Below are 26,191 nucleotides of genomic sequence, written 5' to 3'. Positions count from 1 at the left end.
CTGGAGAGAAATTCTTGAGGAGGCTAGGATCCACGAAGGGTTGTAAAGCCAGAATGATGATAATGATGATACGTATTTGCTATTTTTTCCACTTAGGTGTGGTTAACCCTTTAAAAACAAAAAGCACACTTATAACTTTTGCAAAGGAGGGTAAGACAAGCTTAAATCTAAATTTTCAGCTAAATCGATGCAGTACCACAGAACTGAGAGGTAAGTTCCTATTTTTCGCCCGAGGGACTGGACTATTTATGATTTCTCTCTTATAACTACGCCATCCCTGGATAAATCTAATTTCGTAAATAGCGTTAATGAAGCTCAATTCTGACAATATCATCATTTTTGGAAAACTATCCTGCTGTACGCCTATATACTTTTTATACATTTTTTTATTCATCTTTTTAATTTAAAAATAAAACAAAATAAAAATTTTACGATTATTCTTTATTACAAAAAAAAAATATTTCGACCAAGCTACGCGATAACCCACTAAAAATACATTCTATATAATTTACCTTGAGGCTAACGTATGAATAAAAAGTAAATATTTTCCTGATATCTCACAAATTCATCTCTTCATCTGATCATAGGCGAGGTCAAGTACTTAAAAAATCGAACAAATACTATGTATTTTTTTTGTAAACAGTCTGACTACGTGCTATCAAGCAATAACCCTACTTGTGTTTACTGGAACAACATGGACAAAAAGAGATTATCAATTTCGATATAAAAATTAAAAGCAATAGCAACTTATTACTTATTTACATGTATTTTAAACCTACCGATCAAAGATAATGTTAATAAAACGACACAAACGCTATTTGCCCACCGCTAAACGTAGTCCTACCGTAAAACTTTCCACGGATTTCATTTATTTATTTTCAACGGGCTGCTGCCCAATAAGATTAACAATGTTTACAATTAAAAGTGAAACTGGAATAAAACCATGAAGTGGAGACATCCAGGAGTGGCTAGTATACCTGTTGAATACAAAGCATGTGGTGTTCGTGTGTATCAAGGTATAAAAAATGCTTATTAAAAGCTTAAAACTTTTATTTTAAAGAAGATCTTTTCGGAATTGAATCATTCCATCATCAGTTTACTAAAAGAGAGAGTAAAAATACCAATATTAAAAAACACGTAAGTTAAAATTTAAATGTATAGAAAGAAGACGTTGGTTTTTTACTACTTACATAAAAAGTTGTTAAAAAACATTGTTTGGCCACAGAAAAACCCTGGAAGAACATCAGTAACAAAAACAATCCTCATGGAATTTACAAAGGTAAATGCAATAGACGTTAACTTCGGTAATTAATAAAAACTAAAAATGGTGGCATCTAACATGACCACCGCAGGTTTAAGGTAGCATTCCACAACAAGCGACCGAGATAGGTGACAGGTAGGCGAGATCGAGACACCAAGTGAACTGTCGCTCTTTAAAATGAGTACATGATCGAGACAAGCGACATACACAAAAACGTGCGTCTATACTTCAGTATATCAATGTGGAAAAAGGCATGTGACAGCTTTGAAACTGTTCTTTAAAAGGCTACTGGAAGAAGAAAATGACGATATATTTCTCGTATTACATGTTTCGAATGAAAAAACGGAGGTTTACAAATCCTATATTTAAAATGAGGCGTGAAGAAGGATTTTATATTTTCTAGGACGATAATATCCTGGCAAAATTATACTTAAGGATCAAATAGTGTTGGATTCTTAGCAACTAACTCCATTAGCAATTCGTCTTCCTCACCATTAAACTTTATTTCGGAGGTTATATGGCATTGAGAGTAGACATGAAGAAACCACAATCAGTCTCACCTATCTGTAGTCTGTCTCGGTCACTTGTTGCGGAATGCTACGTATAGGGCGAAAACTTTCACTTACATACTTTTCAAATTCTTTCTTATATGCTACTTCAACTCTAACCATTACATTATAAATATTTAATATACCAACAATTTCATTCTACAAAGTGTTGCAATTTCTGTTTGTTAATACGGTTTAATTAAATATAAAAAAAATCTTACCTCATTGTTGCAGGTCTTAATCATCAACAGGGTAGGCTCGTGCTGTTCTACCCTAACGTAGAACGTCGTCAAGGAACAGCCATGTTCTTCAGTGGTGTAGAGCAGTATCGGTTGGTACATGGTAATTCTTACAGGTAACCAGGACCAAAGAGTAAGTAACTATCATTAAAACAAAAGAACAAATGAACACCAACATATAGAAACGAAAACACAATTTGAAACAATATCACAACCCCGACGTGCAAGTGATGGTATATTGCGAGATAACCGTCATCAGTGACGCCAGAGCATATTCAATGTAACAATATTACAGAACCAGTAACATAATTAATAAATTATTGTTACGATTTTTAAATATTTGATAAACAATGGTTTAATGATTATTTTTTCAATCCAGTCAGGAAACTTTCGAGAGTGGTATAATTGCAGCTCAGTGGAGCCTTTTAGAGCAGCTGCCAATAAAAAAAGAATAGCAATTATAATATCCAATCTGTGATAGAGGAAGGAATGACAAATAAAAGAGGTAGAAAACGAAATTTTTTATTGTATGAGTAAGTGCTATAATTTTGTGTTTTGTTGTATTAGTGCATTTCGCTGTGCCTTTGATTATGGTGACTTATTTACTTAAATACTTAATAAACTTAATGGTTTATATAGAGTTTTACTGAAGAAATGAAAGGAAGTTAAAACCCATTCAGAGTATTTATAGTAGTTTGGGGCAAATAAAAAACTAGAAGCAAAGAAAGCTTTTGAGCTCGATGCCTATATATATATATATATATATATATATATATATATATATATATATATATATATATATATATATATATATATATATAAAGAGTTGTCAAGCTGACGTTAAATATGTCAGCTTGACAACCTTGTTTAGCTTTCTAGCGTCTTACTAAATCTCCTATCTCACACTCATCCATCGGTCGACCCAATTCACTCACCGGTTGCAATTTAAAGATACAGATTTTTAAACTATGTTTGGGAAATGTATGACTAGAGTATGGCTAGAACCATAAACCAATAAACGGCTTCCAACGAAGTGAGTTCGCCAGCCCGCTGGGCTATCGAGTCAATGCGACCGTGAAGATGACTACTGGTAAATGTATATATTTAAATAAAGGCCTTCGGCGAGGAAAGTTCAAGAAGTTCAGAATAATCTGAAGTTATTTCTTTATATTCTGTACTACACAGAAAAATTCAGCTTTGATCGTGGAGTAATACATGAAGGCAGTGTTTTACCAGAATTGTTAATAATAACACTTTGTTAATAGTCACACAAAGTCAATTATGGGTTCTACTACTAGAATTAGCTGATATTTGGAACAAGTTCTGCATTATGCTCACTTTGTCTGCATCTGCATTGCTAGAATACAGATACATTCATACAGAAACGATTTTAGAACAAACAGATACTTAGAAATATCTGGACAGATATTTTGAGACAATTAAATGGATCAAATCCAAAGACGAAACAAACAAAAACATAAACACACTCAATCCGATGTACAACATTAGAATTCCTGTGTACTTTTGATAAGCGTACAAAGAAGCACTATTTGGTATTCAGGTTAAGGTACAGAGATGCAGAAACGTCGGCCATCCAGTTTATGTGTTTTATTGACTTTGAAAAGGCCTTTGTTCGAATAAAACATACTGAAATGATAGCCATTCTTCAGCAGGTAGGTATTGATGATAAAGACCTATGTATCATTAAGAATCTTTACTGGCATCAACGTGCAAACATCAGAATTGGGCAGGATAATTCTAAAGAGATTCAAATACAAAGAGGAGTAAGACAAGGCTGCATTTTGTACCCACTCACATTTAACATCTATTCGGAAATCCGTTTTGAATAAAGCATTGAATGGTAAATGGACAGGCATCACGACGGATGGGAACCTAATGGGGAGAAGAAAGGGGAGAAGACAGAGATTATCATTAAAAAATAAGGGGAATGAGACAATGCGAGCAAGAGATCTACACAAGATCGAGAGTGGAAGTATCGAGAAATATGGGGACCCAGGCTAAAAGAAAGAACATATAAATTCTCGTGTCATACTTTACAACTCTTTGTAGAGACAATGACGACGACTTTTCGTGGCAACAAAGCATTTATTAAAAATACACTTTACACAAAAACACATGTTTAAAAAAGGCATAACGGACTGAGAAAAACTAAAAGTATGAGTATACATAGTGGAATAAATTTAAAAATATAATTAACGTCCTAACGAAAAATTAATTGTATTTCATAAGTTACATTTCTTACATTTTTCATTATACGAAATTTAATAACGTTAAAAAAATAATCAAAATAATATACAGAGTGTTTCAAAAAAAGGTAACCCCGTCTCTAGGGTAGGAAAAAACTGAAAAATAATTGGGGTTTGCTTAGTAAAAAATTTTTGTAACGCCATCCGTTTTCAAGATACAGCATTTTTTACGATTTTGCCGAAACTACTGGCAACATTGTAATGAAATTTTATACGAATATGTTTTGGAAGCTGATGCATCCCATGAATTTGTTTTTATATCTGATTCTCATAGAGGGCGCTAGTTACACGGATCGTACTAAGTATTAGTCAATATAACTTTTTTAAGAGTATAATTATTAATCAAAATTTCAAGTAAACTTAAACATCATTCAATTTTACACGAAAAAGGTACTCTTAGTAAAACTCGATACTGTGTACCGTTTTCGTAATATTTTGATTTGAAAATTATGAAGTAATAATTGATGCTGGTATAAAATAAATTGAAGAAAATTAAATTAATGACTAAGAACATAAAATAAAATTCAATTACAGTAAGTGTTCAAAATGCCCTCCGTTTTCGCGAATACACAAGTCTATTCTTTTTTCTAAAGATTCCATTAACCTTCTAAACGGTAGGGGATCAGCTATGATATCATAAAATTGACGTTGAATTCTTTCTTTCAATTCTTGGCGTGAATTTACCTCTGTAGCATAGACTTTTTCCTTAATATACGACCAAACTGCGTAGTCCAAAGGGTTAAAATCGCATGACCGAATAGGCCAATGAATCGGAGCTTCTGCACATCTACCAATCCATCGATTCGGAAAATAATTACTCAACCAATTACGACATCTTCTATCAAAGTGTGGTGGAGCTCCATCGTGCATAAAAAATAAAGATCTTGGCTCGTTTAGCGTTAAATCTTCTAATATCTCGAATAAGGAATTGTTTAAAAAATCAAGATACATATCACCAATTAAATTTCCAGGTAGAATATGATAACCTAATAATTTGTTACCTAAAGTTGCTGCCCAAACATTAACTTTAAATGAGTGTTGGTAATGTGATACCGTTTTGACTCGTGGATTCTCATCACACCAGTAGTGTGTATTATGGGAGTTAAACATACCTTGTCGCGTAAAGGCGGTATCGTCCGTAAAAAGAATGCATTTTAAAAAATTTTGATTGTGGGCTGTCCTTTGTTGCAATGTTTCACAAAAATCCACTCTAACCGGTAGATCATCTGGCAAGAGCTCTTGGACTTGTCTGTAATGATAAGGATGTAATTGCTGTTCTTTCAGTATCCGCCAAGTACTTAAAGAAGAAGTATTTGTTTGTCTTGCTATATTCCTTACGCTAACTGTTGGATCTTGATCAAGTAAATTTAAAGTATTATTTTCTTTATTAATTGTTCTTGTTGTTCTTGGTCTACCAGAATTTATTTTATTTGGTCTCACATTCCCAGTTTCTCGACAACGTCGTTCAACGGCTCTAAATGTTTTTTTACTTGGTAAGTTTCTTCTAGGAAACTTTTCTGCATAACGTGTCACAGCTGCATTAGAACATCCTAAACATTAGCCTAAGGTTAATAACATGTCAGTGTATTCAACATTTGAGTACATTTTGATGGAATTTTACAAATAACAAGGTTTAAAAACTCTAATTATTGTTGATTTATCGTCATAACAATCAATAAATGTCAGATTTCCATGGCACACTTGGAGAAAATAGAGGTATACCTATTAGAACTTTATCATTACTACCAGCATCAATTATTACTTCATAATTTTCAAATCAAAATATTCCGAAAATGGTACACAGTATCGAGTTTTACCAACAGTAACTTTTTCGTGTAAAATTGAATGATGTTTAAGTTTACTTGAAATTTTGATTAATACTTATACTCTTAAAAAAGTTATATTGACTAATACTTAGTACGATCCGTGTAACTAGCGCCCTCTATGAGAATCAGATATAAAAACAAATTCATGGGATGTATCAGCTTCCAAAACATATTCATATGAAATTTCATTACAATGTTGCCAGTAGTTTCGGCAAAATCGTAAAAAGTGCGTAACATTTTTTTTTCTTCAACGCCCTGTATTTTTAAAACGGATGACGTTACAAAAATTTTTTATTAAGCAAACCCCAATTATTTTTCAGTTTTTTACCTACCCTAGAGACGGGGTTACCTTTTTTGAAACACCCTGTATAACAAACAAAAGACAACTGTCACCATAAAGCTAAGCAAAGAAAAATGTTCTGGCGTCACGAAATTTCTTGTCATGCACAAAACAATACATACCGACCACGAAAATACCCATGTATCAGTAACAACTGGTAGTTAATAGTTCAATTGGCAACATGTCAATAATCTTTTTGATAACGTAAACAGCATGTTTAAAACATATTTGATTTTACAAAATAACTTGATAAATATAACTGTTAAAAATATCTTAATTTGAAAAAATGTGAAAACTAAAAAAAAGATCCAGATGTCAATCACGTAAAACAACAGTTCTGAGTGTTGACAGTGTTTAAAAGTATTTCACAATAGATTGATATACAGGTGTCATGGATAAGGTTATATAGGATGTCCCGATTTTTACAGTTTTAATCCGTAATAATTGTAAAATGTGTAAAAAAATAATATGTTTTTACTTGTTTATAATGTATATAGTATGCACAGAGATAAGACAATACCAATTAATCTATTACTACCACACAATCTTTTAACATGGACTATTTAATTTCACAGGGCGTATTATACCAAAACTAAAGTTTCTTTACTCAGAACATTTTGAGGATGAAAATTAACCCGGTCTAGAAATGAAAAAATGATCGATTGAACGCGAAAATGTATTACAGGTATTTGATGGCAAAGTCATAAGGAATACATAATGAATGAAAATACGTATCGAGGTACGGTCTATAGATAGATAGACACTTCAGAACACCTTTGATCACGCTTCAATTAATATTTGGTGAAGGCGCCGCTGACGTCAAGAGGCCTCTTCCCTAAAACGACAGACATCGTGTCACAGGTACAGATAGGTAGACACAGAGTCCTAAAAACAGCGTGCTACAGCTACTGGCAGGTACAGACAGCGACATGTCAGCTGTGGCATGCTGTCTGCAGCTGTGGTACGCTGTCTTTAGGACTCTGTGTGTACCTATCTGTGCAATTATCTAAGCAAATTACTGATCGATTTGAACTTTGATCAAATTTGCGCAAATTCAAATTAACCGTCTTTTAATAACAAAATAGTTTCATAATACAAAAATTTCTCATAATATAATCAAAAAATACTGCAGGTAAAAAACTACATTTTCGGACATTGACATTTGTTTATAAAAAATAGGGCCCATTTAATAGTATTTAACATTTAATAGAATATTAACATAGTTAATATACGATACGTATATTAACTATGTCCTACCTATGACTTAAAACGATATGATACCTGTAATATATATTTGACTAGAACTTGTTTTCTAGACTGGGGTTGATATATTCTGCTAATTATTCGTATCTCTTAGATAGTCATATATTGTTTCAAATTGTTTAAAGTGTAAAAGGAAAGCTTATTTAGTAACGTAAGTTTTTCCATTTTAGGTAAGTGATATGGAAAATTGAGGCTAAAATGGAAAAAATTGACAAATATATAAGAAATAACGTAAATAATAAGTTTAGGATTAAAATTTGTTTCGTCCTTATTTAAAAAAAGAAAACAATACAATTTTGCGTCAACTAAATTTAAGGATAAATATTCATATTTACATATATTGATGTTTTTCACGATTTAAGTCAAATGAGACATACATTTTGAAGATCTAAAAGTAAAACAAAAATTATATTAATTTTACCAGTACACGTAGAAAATGCAATTTAATTTTTTTTAAATATAAACACTGTTACAGAAATAACTAATTATTATACTTTCTTTGGAAAATATTAGATATTAGTAGTAATAATTTGGTGGCGACTGTATAATAATTTTTACTGGTTCGTAAAGGTAAAAAAAAATTTACCAACAGGTTGATGAAAAAGAATTCATGACTGTTTTAATAAGTGCAAACGTTGATAGCAATTTTGCTCTTGCTATGTTTGTCTATAAGTAAAAAAAATCCCCGTAGAGGTTGCCTATAGAGTGCCAAAAGTTTGGTCGATGGGTAAATCTGATAGTAGCTGGAGAGCTATTCTTCGAATATATAGCAAATATCTTTCATCCTTGGCTACAAATACATAACATACAGAAACCCGTGGTATTATTTATTGACGGCCATACTAGTCATTTAACACAGTAAATATGGAATAATACTCACAACATTACACCCCAATTCATAGCCATATTCACAACTCATATTCTCCAGCCACTTGACATAGAATTTTTTAAGCCTATGAAAACAAGGTGGAAAGCTCCTCTCGTATATAAAATGCTTGAAAATTTTGCCAAACAGATAATGAAAAATGCCTTCAGAAAAGTGGTTTAATGCCTTGGGGTATGAATGCTATAAACTACTTAAAAGTGAAAGGAAATCATCACGAAAATCAGAATAACATACAACATCCTTCAATACAGTCAAAAACTAAAACATTAAATGTGATGAGGATGGTCTTGTTTTCCTGGAAAAGAAAATAGGTGAGGAACAAGTGCTGATATTGAAAAATTTCCATGAAGATTGCAACGGCAAAGACAAATTATTCCTTATGTGGAAAAACGTAACCAATAGACTTCATGCGATTCCAACAACACAAAGTATAGATGAAAATCACATACTCGAAAATTCTACAGTATCAACGACTGAAGATGCAGTAATGGTTTGTTCCACGTAATAAATTAAGAAATCATGTTAAAACGTAAATTTTTATCAATTAGAACAAAGAATCAATCGGTAAACATTTGTAGGTAAACATTACAAATGGTTTTAAGCAAAATGACGCATTGTTTTTATATCGAAAAAAACCAATGAAGACATGAGCTCCACTTACTTCGAGAAGTGGTTCAAGAACATTTTCCAGGTTATTAATAGTAACTCTTTCATAGTGTTGGATAATGTATCTTATCCCAGTCGCCTTGTTAAACGCATTCCAACGATGATTGATCGAAAATTTGTTAAGTAGAGCTGACTACGAGAAAAATGTATTCCATTTACACTGGATATGACCAAAACAGAATTAATGACAATAGTCAAGGAGCATCGTAGTAGATATCGTCAATATACGAGCCCTAACAACTAAATGTTAGGAAAAAAAATTAAAATTGTTAGGCTCGGTCTCTATAAACTTTGAATTGCAGCGTTGGCGCCAAAATAAACGAAAATGTTGCATAACTCATTGACAACTAAATGTTCGGACCATTCAAGAAAATACTACAGTATTGCCCAAAATGAAACTAAAACATAGATGTCTCTTTGTGCGTTCTGTCATATTCAAATTAACTAGTAGAGACCTGTCAAATAACCTGTCAATCCTTAAACAAATAATTATTAAGGCCAAATTGTTAAAAATGGTGTTAAGTACAGAGGAGAAAGTGTTTCTTGTGGAGCATTATTTTCGCTCATACGGAATCGGCCGACGTAATAGTGCAAGTCTGCAATACGTGTGTGATCAATTCACACAACGGTTTAATAAACGTTGTCCAAGAATTGCTGTAATTTTGAAGGTTATTGAAAAGTTTAGAAATACGGGTAATGGTATTGTGCCAACGAAAAGGAAACTCAGGGCGTCCCAGGACAGTTAACAACAACGATAACCATGAACGTGTTTTTGAGCGAATCTTGGAAAATCCGAAAGCCAGCCAGACAAGAACAGCGTTGCATCTTGGCTTAAAAGGAACTCCCTTGTCAAGAATCCTGAAGGAGCTGGGTGTATTTACGTATGTGATCCAGGTACATCAACAGTTACATTCCAGGGATTATCACAGTAGATTGGAATATTGTGCCAGAATTCTTGCATTACAGTATGAAAATCCTGAATTTTTAAAAAATGTATGGTTTTTAGACGAACCACATTTTTATTTGTCAGGCCATGTAAATCGTCGCAGAAATCGATTTCTGGGCTTTGCCAGACCAGATGAAGTTCCGGGTGCAGTTTCGGGACACGGAATCATTGGTCCATACTTTATCCAAGAAAATGGTAGGCAAGTCACACTTGAGGTACATACAAATTTTAACACGCTTTTTCCCTGATCTACGTCAATTTTGTCGTGCACGTAATTTGACATTTCGAGACCAATTTTTCCAGCAGGATGGGGCAGCTTGCCATACTGCTGTCGCAGTTCGCCAATTTCTTCAGGAACATTTTCCAAACAAATTCATTTCACGATTTACTGACTTCCCTTATCCTGCACATTCTCCAGACTTAACATCTCCAGACGCATACATTTGGGGCATGGTTAAAACTGCCGTTTTTAAACGGGCACCACAAACCATCAATGAGTTAAAGGATGCCGTTAGAGCCTTCTTCGCGGACGTGAGACAACCTTTATTCCATAACATTACGATAAATCTGGAATATCGGTACGAAGTCTGTCTTGAGAGAGAAGGAGTTCATTTAGAACATGTTGTAAAGTGTCAATAATATGTATTTTTTAAAACAATAAAATAATTATAATAATCAATAGAAACAGACATACTAACATATATAGAACAAAAAAGACTAAAGTGGTATGGACATGTAAGAAGAACTAGCGACAGCAGATGGATAAAGAGAATAACCGAATGGAGCCCCATAGGAAGGAGGAAAAGAGGACGACCCCGAAAATCCGGGAGGAACGAAGTAGACGACGTCATGAGTAAGAGAGGACTAAACGATGGAGAATGGAACAACAGAGAGAGATGGAAACAGTTGAGCGAGGGAAGGCAGTGAATACTGTAGAATCCCTAAATATATATATAAAATAATTACAAGTTCAGTACTGTTTATTTTGGGTTATACTGTATTTTAATATGGGGTTACCTTGTCACGCGCCTTTACAACTGCGGCAATCCTATCTGGCATTGTTTGTACTAAAGATTACACGAGTCCGGGACGACACTATCCCATAATTCACCTACCTTACTCTTCAAATCGGTTCCCTGGGAATCATTACGCAATTTCTGTTCCATCTTATGCCACTGCTTGCAATGTCTCAATAACATTAAGGTTTGGAGTGTTCGAAAACCATGAGAGAACTTTAATCTTATTGTCTCCAAACCATTTTTTCGTTGTTTTAGCTGTATGGAATGCAGCACCGACCTGCTGGAACATAAAATCCTAGTCCTGGTAGAGATAGTGAGCACTTAGTACAAGACTATTTTTCAAAATTTCTTGATACTTTGCTGCGATAATTGTGCCTTCTACCATCTAATATCTTCCTAGACCCGCTGATGACATGCAGCCCCAAATCGTAATTCGTTTGGGAAACTTCACAGTTTTTTTAAAGCAATCTTGATGGAATGCTTCATTCTGACTTCTGATAACCCGTTTTTGAAAGTCTCATCCGCTTCAATTGGATAAGATCGAATATTTCATGGACCGTTGACGACTGATCCAAAGTATGATTCAGTGACGAATCGAAATTTGATGTTTGCATGGGAGAGTTTCGAAAACAAGTTATCAGAAATAAAAATGGAGCATTCCATAAAGATTGCCTCAAAAGAACTGTGAAGTTTCCCAAAGAAATTATGATTTGCTGGTGCGTGTAGTCGGCTGGTCTAGAAAGATATGAGGTGGTGGAAGGCACAATTAATGTAGCAATTAAAGTATCAAGAAGTTTTGAAAAATAGTTTTGCACCAAGTTCTTACGATCTCTATCTGGACTTGAATTTTATATTCCAGTAGGACGGAGCTGCATGCCATATAGCTAAAACAACTACAAAATAGTTTGAAGACAATAACATTAAAATACTCTCATGGCCTTCGAACAGTCCAGACCTTAATTTTATTGAGACACTGTCGCATAAGATGAAACAGAATTTGCGTAATGATCCCCTGAAGACCGTAGCCGATTTGAAGAGTAGGTGAATTATGGGATTGTTTCGACCCTGACATATAAATCCTTAGTACGATCAAAGCCAGACAGAATTGCTGCAGTGGTAAAGGCGGGTGGCGATGTAACCCCATATTAAAGTAGTAATTTCTTGAATTGTCCGAAAATTATTTTAGACGATGTTATGTAACATTTTCGTTTATTTTGCTGCCAACGCTGGAATTCAAAGTTTATAGAAACCGAACCATTTCAATATTTTGTTATTAATGATAGAGTTTAATGTCCTGTTGATCTCGTTCTTTGGTTTAATAAGAAAAGTTGTGAAGATGAACATTTACAATAAATTTTCGTTTGTCCGAACATTTAGTTGTTAAGGCTCGTACTGTTGATTTAATGTTCAATTCAATTGAAGTAAACTGGGCTCAAATGAGGTGCTATGTAAAATAGAAGAGAAGAATTCGGAGAACTAATATGGTCTTTAAACCATTTTGTTGCCCGTGTATTAAAACTATTAAAGTAAAAATTCAATAGATTAATAATTAATTAGGTGATAATTAATAATTTATAGATAGAGAGTCAAGAATTAAGAATTCGGATAATGTGTGCTGATTAAATTTTAATTTGCTAAAACGCATCGTGCATACGGTTGTTACAACTGGCTCACTGTAAAGATGCGCTTAATCGTATCATTGTTTTCTAGTCATATGCATTATAAAATCGAGTATTCGTCTCTAATCTGGTCAATAGCTTATAGTGGCTACTTATAATTGTTCGTAATAGTAATAATAAATTTTAGCCCTTTCATTAGCTATGCGAAATTACACAGCTAAAACGCAGCACCCAAACAGCAATAACCAAAATTGGCGGAGGTACTCAAAATTCCCGAGTTCAAAAAGATTGCTTGTAATTTAATCAACTTCAATGGGATAATTGAATTAGCAAAGCGTAGTCTGTTTTATGGTGGCTTTATTTTGTCGCCTCGCACAGTGTTAGGTCAAATTAAAATTCTTATTAATTGTAATTTCAGTTATTTAGCACTTGGTCTCATTAAAAAAGCGAATCATGTTCATTCGGCACCTTCAAATAGGAACATGCAATTAAAAATTAGTAAGGCCTGACATCCTGACACTGTTCATATCGTTTTCAAGGAAATTGAAACAGTTAGTGATTTTTTTAATAGGCGACTCATTGTACTACTTTTTTAATAACTGTAGTTAAATAACCATCAGGAGGAAATAAAGATATAGGAAACAAAATAAAATAAAATACAAAATTAACTACTACAATTACACAAGCAATGACACATTCCTTGCAGAATGAACAGCTACAAATAAATGAAAAATACTATGGAAATACGGTGCAGTTTGTGGGGGCGAAAATAAAAGTCTTCGAAATGCATCATCTCAGACGATCATGTAGATACTCAGAAATGAATAAATATGTCGTGCTTCAAATACAAATTAGCAAATCCAAGGAAAACAACTGCAATATTTTGAATATGCAATGGGAATGGATAAGCTATGGCGAACTAAAATACTAGCGTCCGTTCCGAGGGAACGACGTAAAAGAGAAAACTCCATTATCACGAAAGAAAGAAGTGAATTACTATACGCAGGAAAGGCCTGAGATGGGTACTTGCAGACGGAAGTTGGGGAACCAGAGGGCGTATTTATAATAAGGACTAGACCTCCAAACCTTAGTAAGAAAAGCACAGGATAGAGATAAATTTGCGAAAGTCATCGTCAACCTACATTAGACAACTAAAGAAGAAGAAGGCTATGGAAAATTGAAAAAACAATACAAGGTGTACCATTAAAAAAAATTTTACCGTTATTTAAAAGTAACGTCGAACTCGGTATATTACTAATTTATATAAATAACTTGATTTATTCAAAATAACTTTCATTAATTTTCTTTTGTAAATCTATCAAGAATCGACACATTAACAAGTTGCGTCACTTATTCGTGATTTCATCACATTGTAATAGTAACGTTCTATGATTTCTTCTTTGAAAGTCTATTAACCATCTTTAATACAAAGTTTCCATTGACCAGTTAATGTCTAACTGAACATCAACGTATACTATGATGTCTTCATAACGTAATTCATTTATTATAGTAGCCCACAAAGCATAAAATACCACCTGTTTAAAAATATTTCTACAAAATCACTTTATAACTTACTCTAAAACTAAAACAAAAGAGTTAATTTTGACCAAAATGTGTATAGTAAAACAAATCTTATCACTGACAAGTGTAACTAAAAAAGCACGTACAATAATATTATAAATTATATTTTATTGTAGTGCCAGTCATACAAATAGTATTACGTATATTTCACAAATAGCCAAAATAATAATATTCATAAATAAATAAAGTGACTCACGTGATTATGTTATAGACTGTAATATGAAGGTTACATGGTATTTTTTTTTTAGATTCTGTAAATTTTCCTGCTGGGAGACAGGAGTTTCTATAAATGACGACTTGTCTAGAGGTCTTTATATTCTTGGGTTAACACAAGTATACCACACAAATTATAGAATATATAGTTTTATCTTCTTCATAGGGTGCCTGTCTGTTCCGAACGTTGGCGATCATTCTGGCTATGATGACTTTGTTGGTTGCTATACGGAATATCTGTGTTGAGGTCTTTTTATGCCATGCTCTCAGGTTAGCAAGCCAGGATATTCTTCTTCGTCCTGGGGCTCTTTTTCCTTGAATCGTACCTTGCAAAATGCATTGGAGTAGCTCATATCTGCCTTGATTTCTTATTATTTGTCCCAAGTACTGCAGCTTACGGCCCTTTACGATGTTGACCAAATCCGCGGTTGTGTTCATCCCCGCAGTACTTTTTCATTGGTGACTTTGTCTGTCCATGATATCTTCAGGATCCTTCTGTATAACCATAGCTCACCATAGTTTTATCTACTATATATAATTTATTATAAGAAATCAACAAACTAATAAAGAATGCCGGCATAATCAATCCCCTCACTTACTGGCCAACGGCTCCGGGCTGATGATAAGTGGAAGGGCATCTTTTTGTCCTGAGGTTGGTAAATCGGTCTTGAAGGTGGAGGAACCTATTCACAATGATCAACGGCATAAAGATGCAGACGGCAACGGGGAACCACTGCATTAAAGACTCGGAGAGTACCCCTAGTATAATCAGCAATAGGATAACTAGTCAAAGAAAAGATAATACTGATCATGAGATTCGGATACCAAGATCCGGCCGAGAAGGAGAATCACAAGACGGCAAGGCCTTCTCGGTCGCCAACAGACGAAATCCTTGCCAATCTAGTTCAAAGAAAATGCTGACGATCTGCACATGGAATGTTAAAACATTATACGAGGCCGGTAAGACTCATAATACAATCAAGGAGATAGATAGATTATCAATAGACATTATGGGAATAAGCGAAATGAGATGGACGAACTCTGGGCAATGTGAAATTAACAATCGTCACATATATTTTTCAGGTAACCCCAACGGAAGACACAAAAATGGAGTAGGTATAATTTTAAATCAAGAAACTGCCAGACATCTTAAAAACTTTGTACCCATATCGGAAAGAATGCTCCTCCTTCAACTTGATACCTAACCAATAACAACTAAAATTATTCAGGTATATGTCCCTACCGCTGACAAACCAGACGACCTAAGTGAAGCATTCTATAATGAATTATCCAACACCTTGAAACACCTTCCCAAAAAGAATCTAACCTTGATTATGGTTGATTTAAATGCCAAGATTGGTAAGGGACAATCGGGAGAATTCATAGGACAGTTTGGGCTTGGAGAAAGAAATGAGCGAGGAGACCGATTGGGTGAATTTGTATCAAATAAAGAGTTTGTAATTACTAACACTTACTTCAAACTCCCATGCAGAAGATTATACACGTGGAAATCACCTCAAGATACTTCAGGCCACATAAGTCAGAAATCAAATAGATTACATTGTGATTCACAAAAGATTCCGTAATAGTATTACATCAGTCAAGACGTACCCAGGAGCCTCAGTATATACATAGCAATTTGAGTACCGTTATTTAAACTGATTTAATAGATCAGGAGCTTGAAAAATTACAAAAATTAAGAAAAAATCGTGGATGGCAAATGAGATTCTAATATGATAAAATAGAGGCTAAAGGTCAAAGATCAGGACAAGACATTATACAAAATATTAGACAAAGAGATCAAAAAAGCAATCAGAACGGCTAAGGACACAGCTGAGGGAGCAATGTGCGGAAATACAGCTATTACAACAGAAGCACGATTCAATCAATATGCACAACAAAGTTAAAGAAGCAGCAGGCTTATATAAGCCTAGAAGAGTTGCATGTTTGGCAGACAACCAAGATAATCAACTACTAAGTGTGGAAGACAGACTAGACACTTGGAAGAAATATGTGGAAGTAACATTTGCAGATGAAAGGCAGATTGTCATTGAAGACATATAATGCCAAACAGGACCCCCGATTACCATTGAAGAAGTCACGGCAGCTATTAGAAAAACTAAAGAAGGTAAAGCTGTAGGGCCTGACAAATTGTATACAGAATTCCTGAAACTTATGGACGAACAAGGAATACAATGGATAACGACTATATTTAACAAAATATATATAACTGGAAATATTCCCCAAAGCAGAACTTCATAACCATACCAAAAAAATTAAATGCAAAAACATGCTAAGACTACAGAATAATTAGCCTAATTATCCACTTACTTAAAACGTTTTTAAAAGTGATACATAACAGAATATATAAAAAAAGTGAAGCACAAGAGTCCTGGACACAATTTGGATTAAGCAATACCTTAGGCACCCGAGAAGCTCTATTCGCTATACAAGTGCTTATCCAGAGGTGCAGGGATGTCAACTGTGATGTATATATTTGTTTTATCGACTACAAAAAGGCATTTGATAGAGTATAACATGACAGGCTCATATCCATCTTGAAAGAAGCGGGCTTGGATGATAGAAATTTGCGAATTATATATAATTTATATTAAAACCAAACTACCAACATTTAAGTGGATGACCAGTTGACAGAGACAATCTTCATTGATAGAGGAGTGAGACAAGGATGCATTATGTCTCCAGTGCTATTTAACATGTACTCGTAGCGTATCTTCGAGCAAGCACTGGGACAACAACAGGAAGGCGTCTTAGTTAACGGAGTGCGTCTAAACAACATAAGATATGCTGACGACGCAGTAGTTTTTGCAGATAGCCTAGATGGTTTACAAACAATAATGCCGTTTTCATCAGATATAAGTCGAAAATATGGGCTGGATCTCAATACGAACAAAAGAAAGTACATGGTAGTTAGTAAGCGGGAAATATTAAATACACATCTTTTAGTTGACCAACAGCCAATTGACAGGGTAAACAGCTACACATATCTTGGTACTAACATAAACAGTCAATGGGACCACTGACTGAAATAAAACAACGCATAGGGAAAGCAAGATCAGCGTTCGTAAAGATGAAGTCTCTTTTCTACCACTTTGTACCAAAATCTCTATTATCAGATGCTATGTATTTTCTACATTATTATACAGAGTAGAGGCATGGACGCTTTCGGAAGCTTCTTTAGGAAAGCTCGAGGCGTTCGAGATGTGGTGTTACAGGCGCAACTTACGAATTTCATGAGTGGATCGTGTTACTAATATTGAGGTCCTACGTAGAATTGGGCAAGGAATGCGAGATCACTACCACAATCAAAGAGCGCAAATTAAAATATCTTGGCCATGTTATGAGAAATTAGCAGAGATATGGCTTATTGCGGTTCATTCTTCAGGGCAAGGTATTTGGAATGAGAGGACCAGGGAAAAGAAAAATATCTTGACTTTAAAACCTAAGGAAGTGGTTTAATACATCTACAACTGGACTATTTCGAATAGCTGCAAGTAAACTTAGGATAGCTATGCTGATCGCCAACATCCGGAACGGATAGGCCCCACAAGAAGAAGAATAAAGAATAAATAGGTTTATTTGATGGCTTGAAATCAACCCTACCTTAAGATCCGATAATGACATATAGATTTTTCCTTTATGGACTTACTAACGTCAGTATTTTCTTTTATTATTAAATTTTCGAAGTGGAAATCGAAATGTCAAATATAAAGTATTTTCAATTAAAAATGTGGTTTATTTCCGTTAAATACACTAAATTATTTTACACTAATAATTTACTTTTAATATGAATACTAATTCGATAACGAAGTCGAATCAGGACAATTTTCCACTCATAATTTTACATTTTTAGTGCCTCCCGAACCAAATCCAAAAAGCACAGACACCATTTTAAGATATGCTATACTCGTAGTATGATTATATGTTCCGGTTTTGTAAAGTGTTTCTACTCGTACGATATCTATCAATGAATGAACTTCACCGAGATAAGATGCTCTATATCTCGTAGTGCTGCTTATTCATCGGCCCATTTGACTCACTCGCGAATTTCCAATTTAAAATCGCATATCCACTTTTGGATTATTGTATTACTGCGTTTCAAAAATGTCTTTGATTGACCTCGAACCAAAACAGCCTAGACTCATTCACAAAAGTATGTCCGTCAACCTGCTGGGCCATCGAGACGATGTATTTAAAAATGCTGAAATAAATGATCAAACTCGAATACTATAATTAGTTATTTCTGTTACAGATAAATTTAATTAAATACCTTTATCAAACACATTAAAATTACTTACCTCAGACACATTTTTAAAAGAAAAAAAAATGTATTTTTACATACTAGTAATTTTTTAGTATTTTTAACATTCTGGACACTCGTATTATTATATAGTATAAAAATAAGCGAAGTTGGATTTAATTTTTAAAACCTATAAACATTTTATAAATAAGGACGAAACAATTCTTATTCCTTTACACTAGTCATGCATTGTATTCCAAACTACAAGAAACTAAAATAGAACAAAATAAATCCCAAAAAAGACATAACACAGGCAAAGAAAATAAGAAAATGTTATTGTAGTTAAATGATAGCGACGGTGATAAAAAGCAAATGATAGCTGGCATGTGGATTAAAATTATGTAAAATGAAATATAGTCCAGTAAAATTGTTAGTAACGATCAAAAACCTGAAACCTAGTAAAAGATCAGTGATAAAATATATCTTTGGATGCATTTTAGATCTAACGTTAGTAAAAGCAAGCCACTGACTATGAAAGCGAATGGGTGCTTGCAGTGCAGATCAAGATATAGCATTTACTGATTTGTTTTTTAAATATTTTTACAACTATAAACTCTCTTCAATGCTAGCCCTCAAGAATGTGCAGATCAAAACTGACTAAAAAGGAAAATCCGAGATTCTTGAGGGCTAGAATTATACAGGGTTTAAGTTGTAAAAATATTAAAAGTCATATAAACACTATATTGTTTTCCTGCACTATATTGAATTTTAACACACAATTTTAAAGGTAATTGGCGTTATGAAACATTAATGTACTTGTACAATGTACTTTTGATATATTGTTAATAATATGTAATTCATAATATGAGCAACTTTCAAAAAGTTATTAAAACAAACACTATAATGATAATAAACTGTATAATGATGGTACATTAGAAAGGAATTGTTCAAAAATAGGTACTTGGTTAAATGTTTCAAAACCTTTCAGTAAAATTTATTATAGGCCAATTAAGTTAGCTTTTTACTCGACACAACTGTATAGATTGGTTTCCCAGTTGAAATGTGTAGTACGATATAAATTACAAAAAGACTCTCATCTAGGGATTCATCAATTTTTAGTGGCAATATTTTAACCCATTAGTTACGGTTATGTAACGCCAAAGTGGTGCCATCTAAATAGATCCTCTATGGCCTACGTCGCAAATTTTCAGTTGAAAACAGGTCAGTTTTTGTCAAAAGGTGATAGTGTTTACATCGTTGTAAATGTGCTATTTTATTAGAACTTTGTTTTGAATATGTGCCTGGATAAAATATAACGAAAGAAATAATGCTTCAAATAATGGACTTCGTTATATAATATACATACTTATTTTTTGTGTAAAAAAGCTTTGATATTTTTTCAAATAAAAAAGTTGTTCGGTTAGGAGATTGACTGTTACATATTTGTAACGCTAGGATATAATGTAAGCATATTCTCCAGTTAGTTTGTACCAATATATCATGTTTTGTTTTCATTGCATGGTATTTTTAGTAACATTTTTCGAAGTATTAGTATACAAAGTGTTTATAGAACTTTAAAATTTAAAAATTTGAAATTTAAAAATGCAGTATGTACCTATTTAAGTTGTTTTTTATTTAAGGGGCCATGCTGCAGTTCTTCAAAGAGGCCTGACTGTTCAAGAAGCTATTAATATAGCCTTTGGAGAATACGACGAGATAGATGACTCTATAGAGGCAATTTATATTGCGCCACCGGATCCGGCTACTCTGACGGATGAGGATTCCGGAGATGAGGACGAGGGCGGAGATTTCGACAATATGAACAAACGTCAGCTACTTGCCGATGCAGAAGTTAGAACTGCTGATGGAATTATACTAAGAAAAGAAATTTTTTTTGCAAATTATATCGATATTACACCTGCTCATATGGCATATCCAAAAGATTCTGAATCTCGGGATTGGGTTTCGGGAGATTTCACATATAACAAAAAATAATTTCCTGAGTCAGATTATTCACTGTTTGAAAACAAATGAGTTGTTGATATATTCGAAATGTTCATAGATGAAGAAATCATTTTATTTCTGGTACAGGAAACAAACCAATATGCTACTTTCAAGAACCTACCCAACCCAGGAGAGAGGAAATAAAATGTTTCATTGCTATTTTGATTATTAGTGGTTATAATAATCTTCCCAGTAAGCGTATGTATTGGGAGCAAACACTAGAAACGAACTTGTATATAATGCTATGAGACGCAACAGATTTGAGCAAATTTTGAGGCTTATTCACTTGAATTCTAACGCAAATATTGATAAGAGTGATAAGCTCTGGAAAATACGGCCATTTATAACTAAAATGAAGGACATATTCAGCAAGTATTTTGTTCCTGAAAAAGATCTGGCTTTCGACGAAAGTATGGTCAAACACTACGGTAAACACAGCTGCAAGCGATTTTTAAGAGCCCAATCCATACGATCTGGTTATAAAGTCTTGTCGCTAAATACAGTGATGGGCTATTTGATTGATTTCGAGAGATATCAAGGAAAATCTGTAACTCCTGATATTGACAAAGAAAGAAAGTTTGGAAAGGCGGCAGCACCACTGGTGAAAATGATAAAAGAACTACCTGATAATCTGAAATCTTTTCCATTCTTATTTTACTTTAACAAATTATTTACTACCTTTAGTTTATTGTCTTATTTACGTTTGAAAGGATACAGAGGCACGTGGAATATAAGGGAAAATCGTTTACCTAGGAGCTGTCGTTTATTAGATAAAAAAGATATTCAGAAAAAAAAAGGGGGATACTATGAAAGTACTATTAGTAAGACGGATGCTGTACTAGTAGCTAAGTGGGTCGATAATTCCGTAGTTTGCATTGCTTCAAATAGATTTGGCATCAATCCAATAACAAATTTTAGACGTTATTCGCAAAAGGAAAAAAACACATACATATTAGATAGCAGTACTTCCAGAGTATATTCTTCCAGATATATTTGGTGGTAAAGACGTAGTATCCTTTATAAAAATAGGAAGACTAAGATGGGCAGGACATCTGGCAAGATCACAGCAGAACAACCCTCCTAGAAGAATCCTTATGTCACAACCTGTGGGAAGTAGAAGTAGGAGTAGGCCAAAACTCAGATGGAGGGATGGTGTAGATGAGGATGGTAGACAAATAGGCGCAGCAAACTGGCAACAATTGGCAAAGGATAGAACTGACTGGCGTAATAGACTTGGGAAGGTCGAGGCTCTTTCATAGTGCTGTAGCACCAATGATGATGATGACATCCAGAGTATAACAAAAACATGGGTGGTACTGATCGAATGGATCAGAATGTTGGACAGTACAGGATTCATATTAAAAATAGAAAATTATACTGGGAATTGTTTACATGGCTTCTTGACGTTTCAGTCAATAACGCGTGGTGTTTGTATCGAAAATCAAAAAACTCTCAGATGTCCCAAATAGACTTTCGAAGGGCTATCGTGCAAGTTTATTTAAAGAAATATTCGTCATCTCCCAAAGACACTGGCAGGACTCCATCTCCATCTTCTACCGCGCAAAGAGTAGCCGATGAAATTTGATATGATAGGATGGAACACCTAGTGGATAAAATTTCAAACGGCAAACGAAGACGTTGTGCTGGAAGATTTTGCAAAAGTTCAACACGCACGATGTGTAAAAAATGTAACTTAGGTCTCTGTATTGATTGTTTCGTTACCTATCACACAAACCAAAATGTTTAAATTCCTTTTTCATTATTTTCAGTTTTTAAATAAATAGAAGTGTTAACAGATATATTTTGTATTTTTTGCACCCATTAGCTCCTAGCGTTACATATATGTAACATCATATACTGAGTGATTTATAAATCCGAATGCGTAAATTCATTTATTTTTATGTTTTTTTAACAAAACTGCTCCCAAAAAAATATTAGCATCACATTAAAAACTGCGAAAAAATAATCTGGGCACTAATGGGCTAAACGTCAAACCCAATATTTTGTTCATAATTTAAAGACTTTTCTATTTAGAGATTTGACGTCAACAGACAAATTTTTCAGAAAAAAACAGATAGACAAAATGAGATATGCTAAATTAAAATCGGATGGTAAACAAAAAGTTTTGTTTTTTGTAGAAATAGAATCTAATAAAATGTTTTAATTGTATTAAATATTAATATAATTTTTAAGTGTTATAAAAAACACTTTTACTAACATGTAATCCATATAATAAAATATATCTATTACATTTTTGCCACAATCGAGAAAATATAAATTTCTATAATGATGAGATAACACAATTCCTTATACTTTCGTACCTTTCGACTACCAACGTTAATTTATTGGATAGTTTTATAAAAAAGCTCAATTTTACTGGTCTACGAATATAAAGTGAATATTATTGTTTGCGTGACTAAACGAAAAGTTAAAAGGGAAATAGGAGGGGACGGTCGTAATGAAGTTAGTCAATTTGATTACTTTGTAACACGTTTCCGTTCTTGTTTGATCGACCAGAATACTTTTTAAAGTAGGAAAAGTCAGCAATGTCCTCCCAATAATTGATTTAAACAACGTATTGATTTCAAACGTTACATTTATGGAATATATGCATTAAACTTGTAGGTAAAATAAACATGGTCGTCCCTCAAGCTTAATGTATGTGTCAAATGAGAGTTCTCAATTGGTGGATCGGTTTAGGTGTAGCCTTCAATTTGGTTAGTGAATAGTACCCGAGATAATTGAAAAAAACTTCATTAACCTAAAAAAATTAATATTGCGTGTATATTTTCGTTCTTTTGTCAATTACATAATAAGCGAATTCTTTCAGAAATAATGTTAGCTAAGTTTTTTAGAATAGTACGAGTTCAAACGACGCTGTTAAAGTTATCCAGATATCTTCTTTTAATTTCTGATAGAGTATCATTTAAAATAATCATATTCAATCAATTATTATCAAATGTTGTTTATATTAAATAAAAATAAAATATGTAACAAAAAAAAATGTTTAATCTTTCAGAAAATTTCGAAAGCATAAAGCACTTAGATAATTTTAGGTACATTTCTTCTATTCTTTAATTATAAAAATTATCTGAGGTCCGAACAATTATAGAGGTATAAATCTACTGAACACCACACTTAAGCTTACCACAAAAGTCCTAACCAACAAAATCAATAAACCAACAACTTGATCAAATGAACAAGGATTCAGATCCGGAAGATCCTGCGTAGACACCGTATTTGTACTAAGACAAATCACAGAAAAGGCCATCGAGTACAACAAACCAGCATATCTATGTTTTATAGACCTTACAAAGGCTTTCGATCGCATCAAAGTCGAAGACGTCTTACACCTACTGTATAAAAGAAACATACCAATCAATATTATACAAACCATCGAAAACATCTACTTCCATAATCGAAATAAGTCACCAAATGGAAGAAAAGAAGCATTGGCAGACCAAGAAAAAGATGGTGCCATAATTTAAACAATTTAGGAGGCTAATATTGAAGAAGAAACAGGCTTTAAGGCCTACATACAAAAATGAAGAAGAAGAAGATCTGAGATATTGAAACTAAAGTATTTTTTTATAGAATTCGTACGTCATTCGTTATAGAGAAACTGTAGTCTAGAGAACTAAGGTAAAAAAGTACCTCCGGTTTGAAGGACCAGAAATCTTAAAGAAATTACTTCGTGGTTGGACTATATGCTGGTTAAGAACTTTTCTTGAAGTGTAGAAGAACGGGACTTTGATTTTGTCGAACGATTATTCTACTAGTCTGCCTAACAGATTCAAACAGACTATTGAAATTAAAAATGTAAAATAACGAGACTGATTGTCGAACATTTACTTTACAATTCTGCTTGAAAGATTCAAAAACAGACTATTTTGAATTGAAAATCGGTAGCTAATTACAATTGCCCTGCAACGCAGAACCTGGTTTGTGACGCAAAATGCTGACGTAGTTTTACATTAAAATATTAAAAATAATAAATGAAATTAAATTAAAATGAAATGAAAATAAATAAAACCTTGAAAGGACTAACTTTCAACAAACAAATAAAAATCTATACAACAAATGAATATATAAGCTGTTATAAGAGTCAATCACTGTTATTTACACTTTCATTGTCTATAGAATCGGCCAGGTATCTGACAATTTTTAAAAGTTTTATGGATCTCGATAACCAAAATCTCTGTTTCGTGCAATGAGTTTGGTGGACTTTTTAAATTATTATCAATTGAAGGCAAAAAATGCACCATTTTAAGAAATTTTTTTTTCAACCAGTAAAAAGTAAAGTAGTTTTAACGAATTTTGAGGTAACTAACTGATAAAACACGTTTACTATTGAAAAATGAACCTACAACCTTGATATTGGGTGGAAAATTGTGGACAAACAACTTTTTTTGCGATAACACAGTAAAAAGATTAACATACAATGATTCTATAGATAGCATAAGCAAGAAAGAGAGGGGGTTAGTCTATCAATAGAATTACAAACAAAGTTATAACAAAAACATTTCCAACATTTCCAAAGTTAATTGAAAAAATTGCAATTTTTAGACAATAAACATTTAGAATACTTTCTCGCTATTACCCGGTAAAAAAAATGTTATATTTAAATAACTGGCATATTTTCACATGCTAAAAAAAGTTGTCCTACGACAATAAGGGACGAAGTTAGTCACTATTTTTTTTTTAATTAATGGCTTGTTTGTTTATTAAAATTAAGAAACCTAATTAGTAGAATTTAAAAGATCAAGGAGTGAAGTTCTATTTTACAAAGTTTGAAATCGTTCAAAATGTGGAGCTCCAATTTGTTCATCTTAGAGTGGTGGATGGATCTCCGGTTCTTGTTAATAGATTTTGAGGTCTCTTTTTTAATTTGTATGTATAGATGGACACAAATCGTTGCAATCTTCAAAGTAATTCTATCCGGTATATCGAGGAATGATTATTTAGTTGTTTGATAGTGAGCGAAGCGTAAACATCCATTTAGTTAGGATCGGACACCAATTTTTTGGTCGGCAATCAATCAATTTTAAAGCTTTAAACGTGCTTTATCATAAAAGTAATTACCACCAAATTGGTTAAAACTTCTTTACTTTTTACTGACAAACGAAAGTTAAAATGGTGCATTTTTGGCCTTAACTTGTTAATAATTTGAAAATCCACCGAACCCACTGCAGGAACCATGGAAGTTATTGAGGTATTTGGTTATTGAGCTCCAAAAACTCAAAAAATTTTTC

At 33.3% G+C, this 26,191-nt stretch overlaps 1 protein-coding gene across 7 annotated transcripts in view; it reads right to left on the bottom strand.

The window, feature by feature from the left end:
- sky (GTPase-activating protein skywalker) overlaps positions 1 to 26,191 on the bottom strand; it is a 266,810-nt gene that overhangs the window by 16,642 nt on the left and 223,977 nt on the right. For all 7 annotated transcript variants that reach the window (XM_072535396.1, XM_072535393.1, XM_072535397.1 and 4 more), the window contains one exon: positions 2,031 to 2,189. In XM_072535396.1, coding sequence (XP_072391497.1) covers positions 2,031 to 2,189 — 159 coding nt within the window. The remainder of the gene's footprint in view (positions 1 to 2,030; positions 2,190 to 26,191) is intronic.

Source organism: Diabrotica undecimpunctata, chromosome 6 (assembly GCF_040954645.1).
Source record: "Diabrotica undecimpunctata isolate CICGRU chromosome 6, icDiaUnde3, whole genome shotgun sequence".
NCBI lineage: Eukaryota > Metazoa > Arthropoda > Insecta > Coleoptera > Chrysomelidae > Diabrotica > Diabrotica undecimpunctata.
The sequence above is the reverse complement of the archived record's forward strand: the minus strand, read 5'-3'. Positions and strand labels throughout refer to the sequence as shown.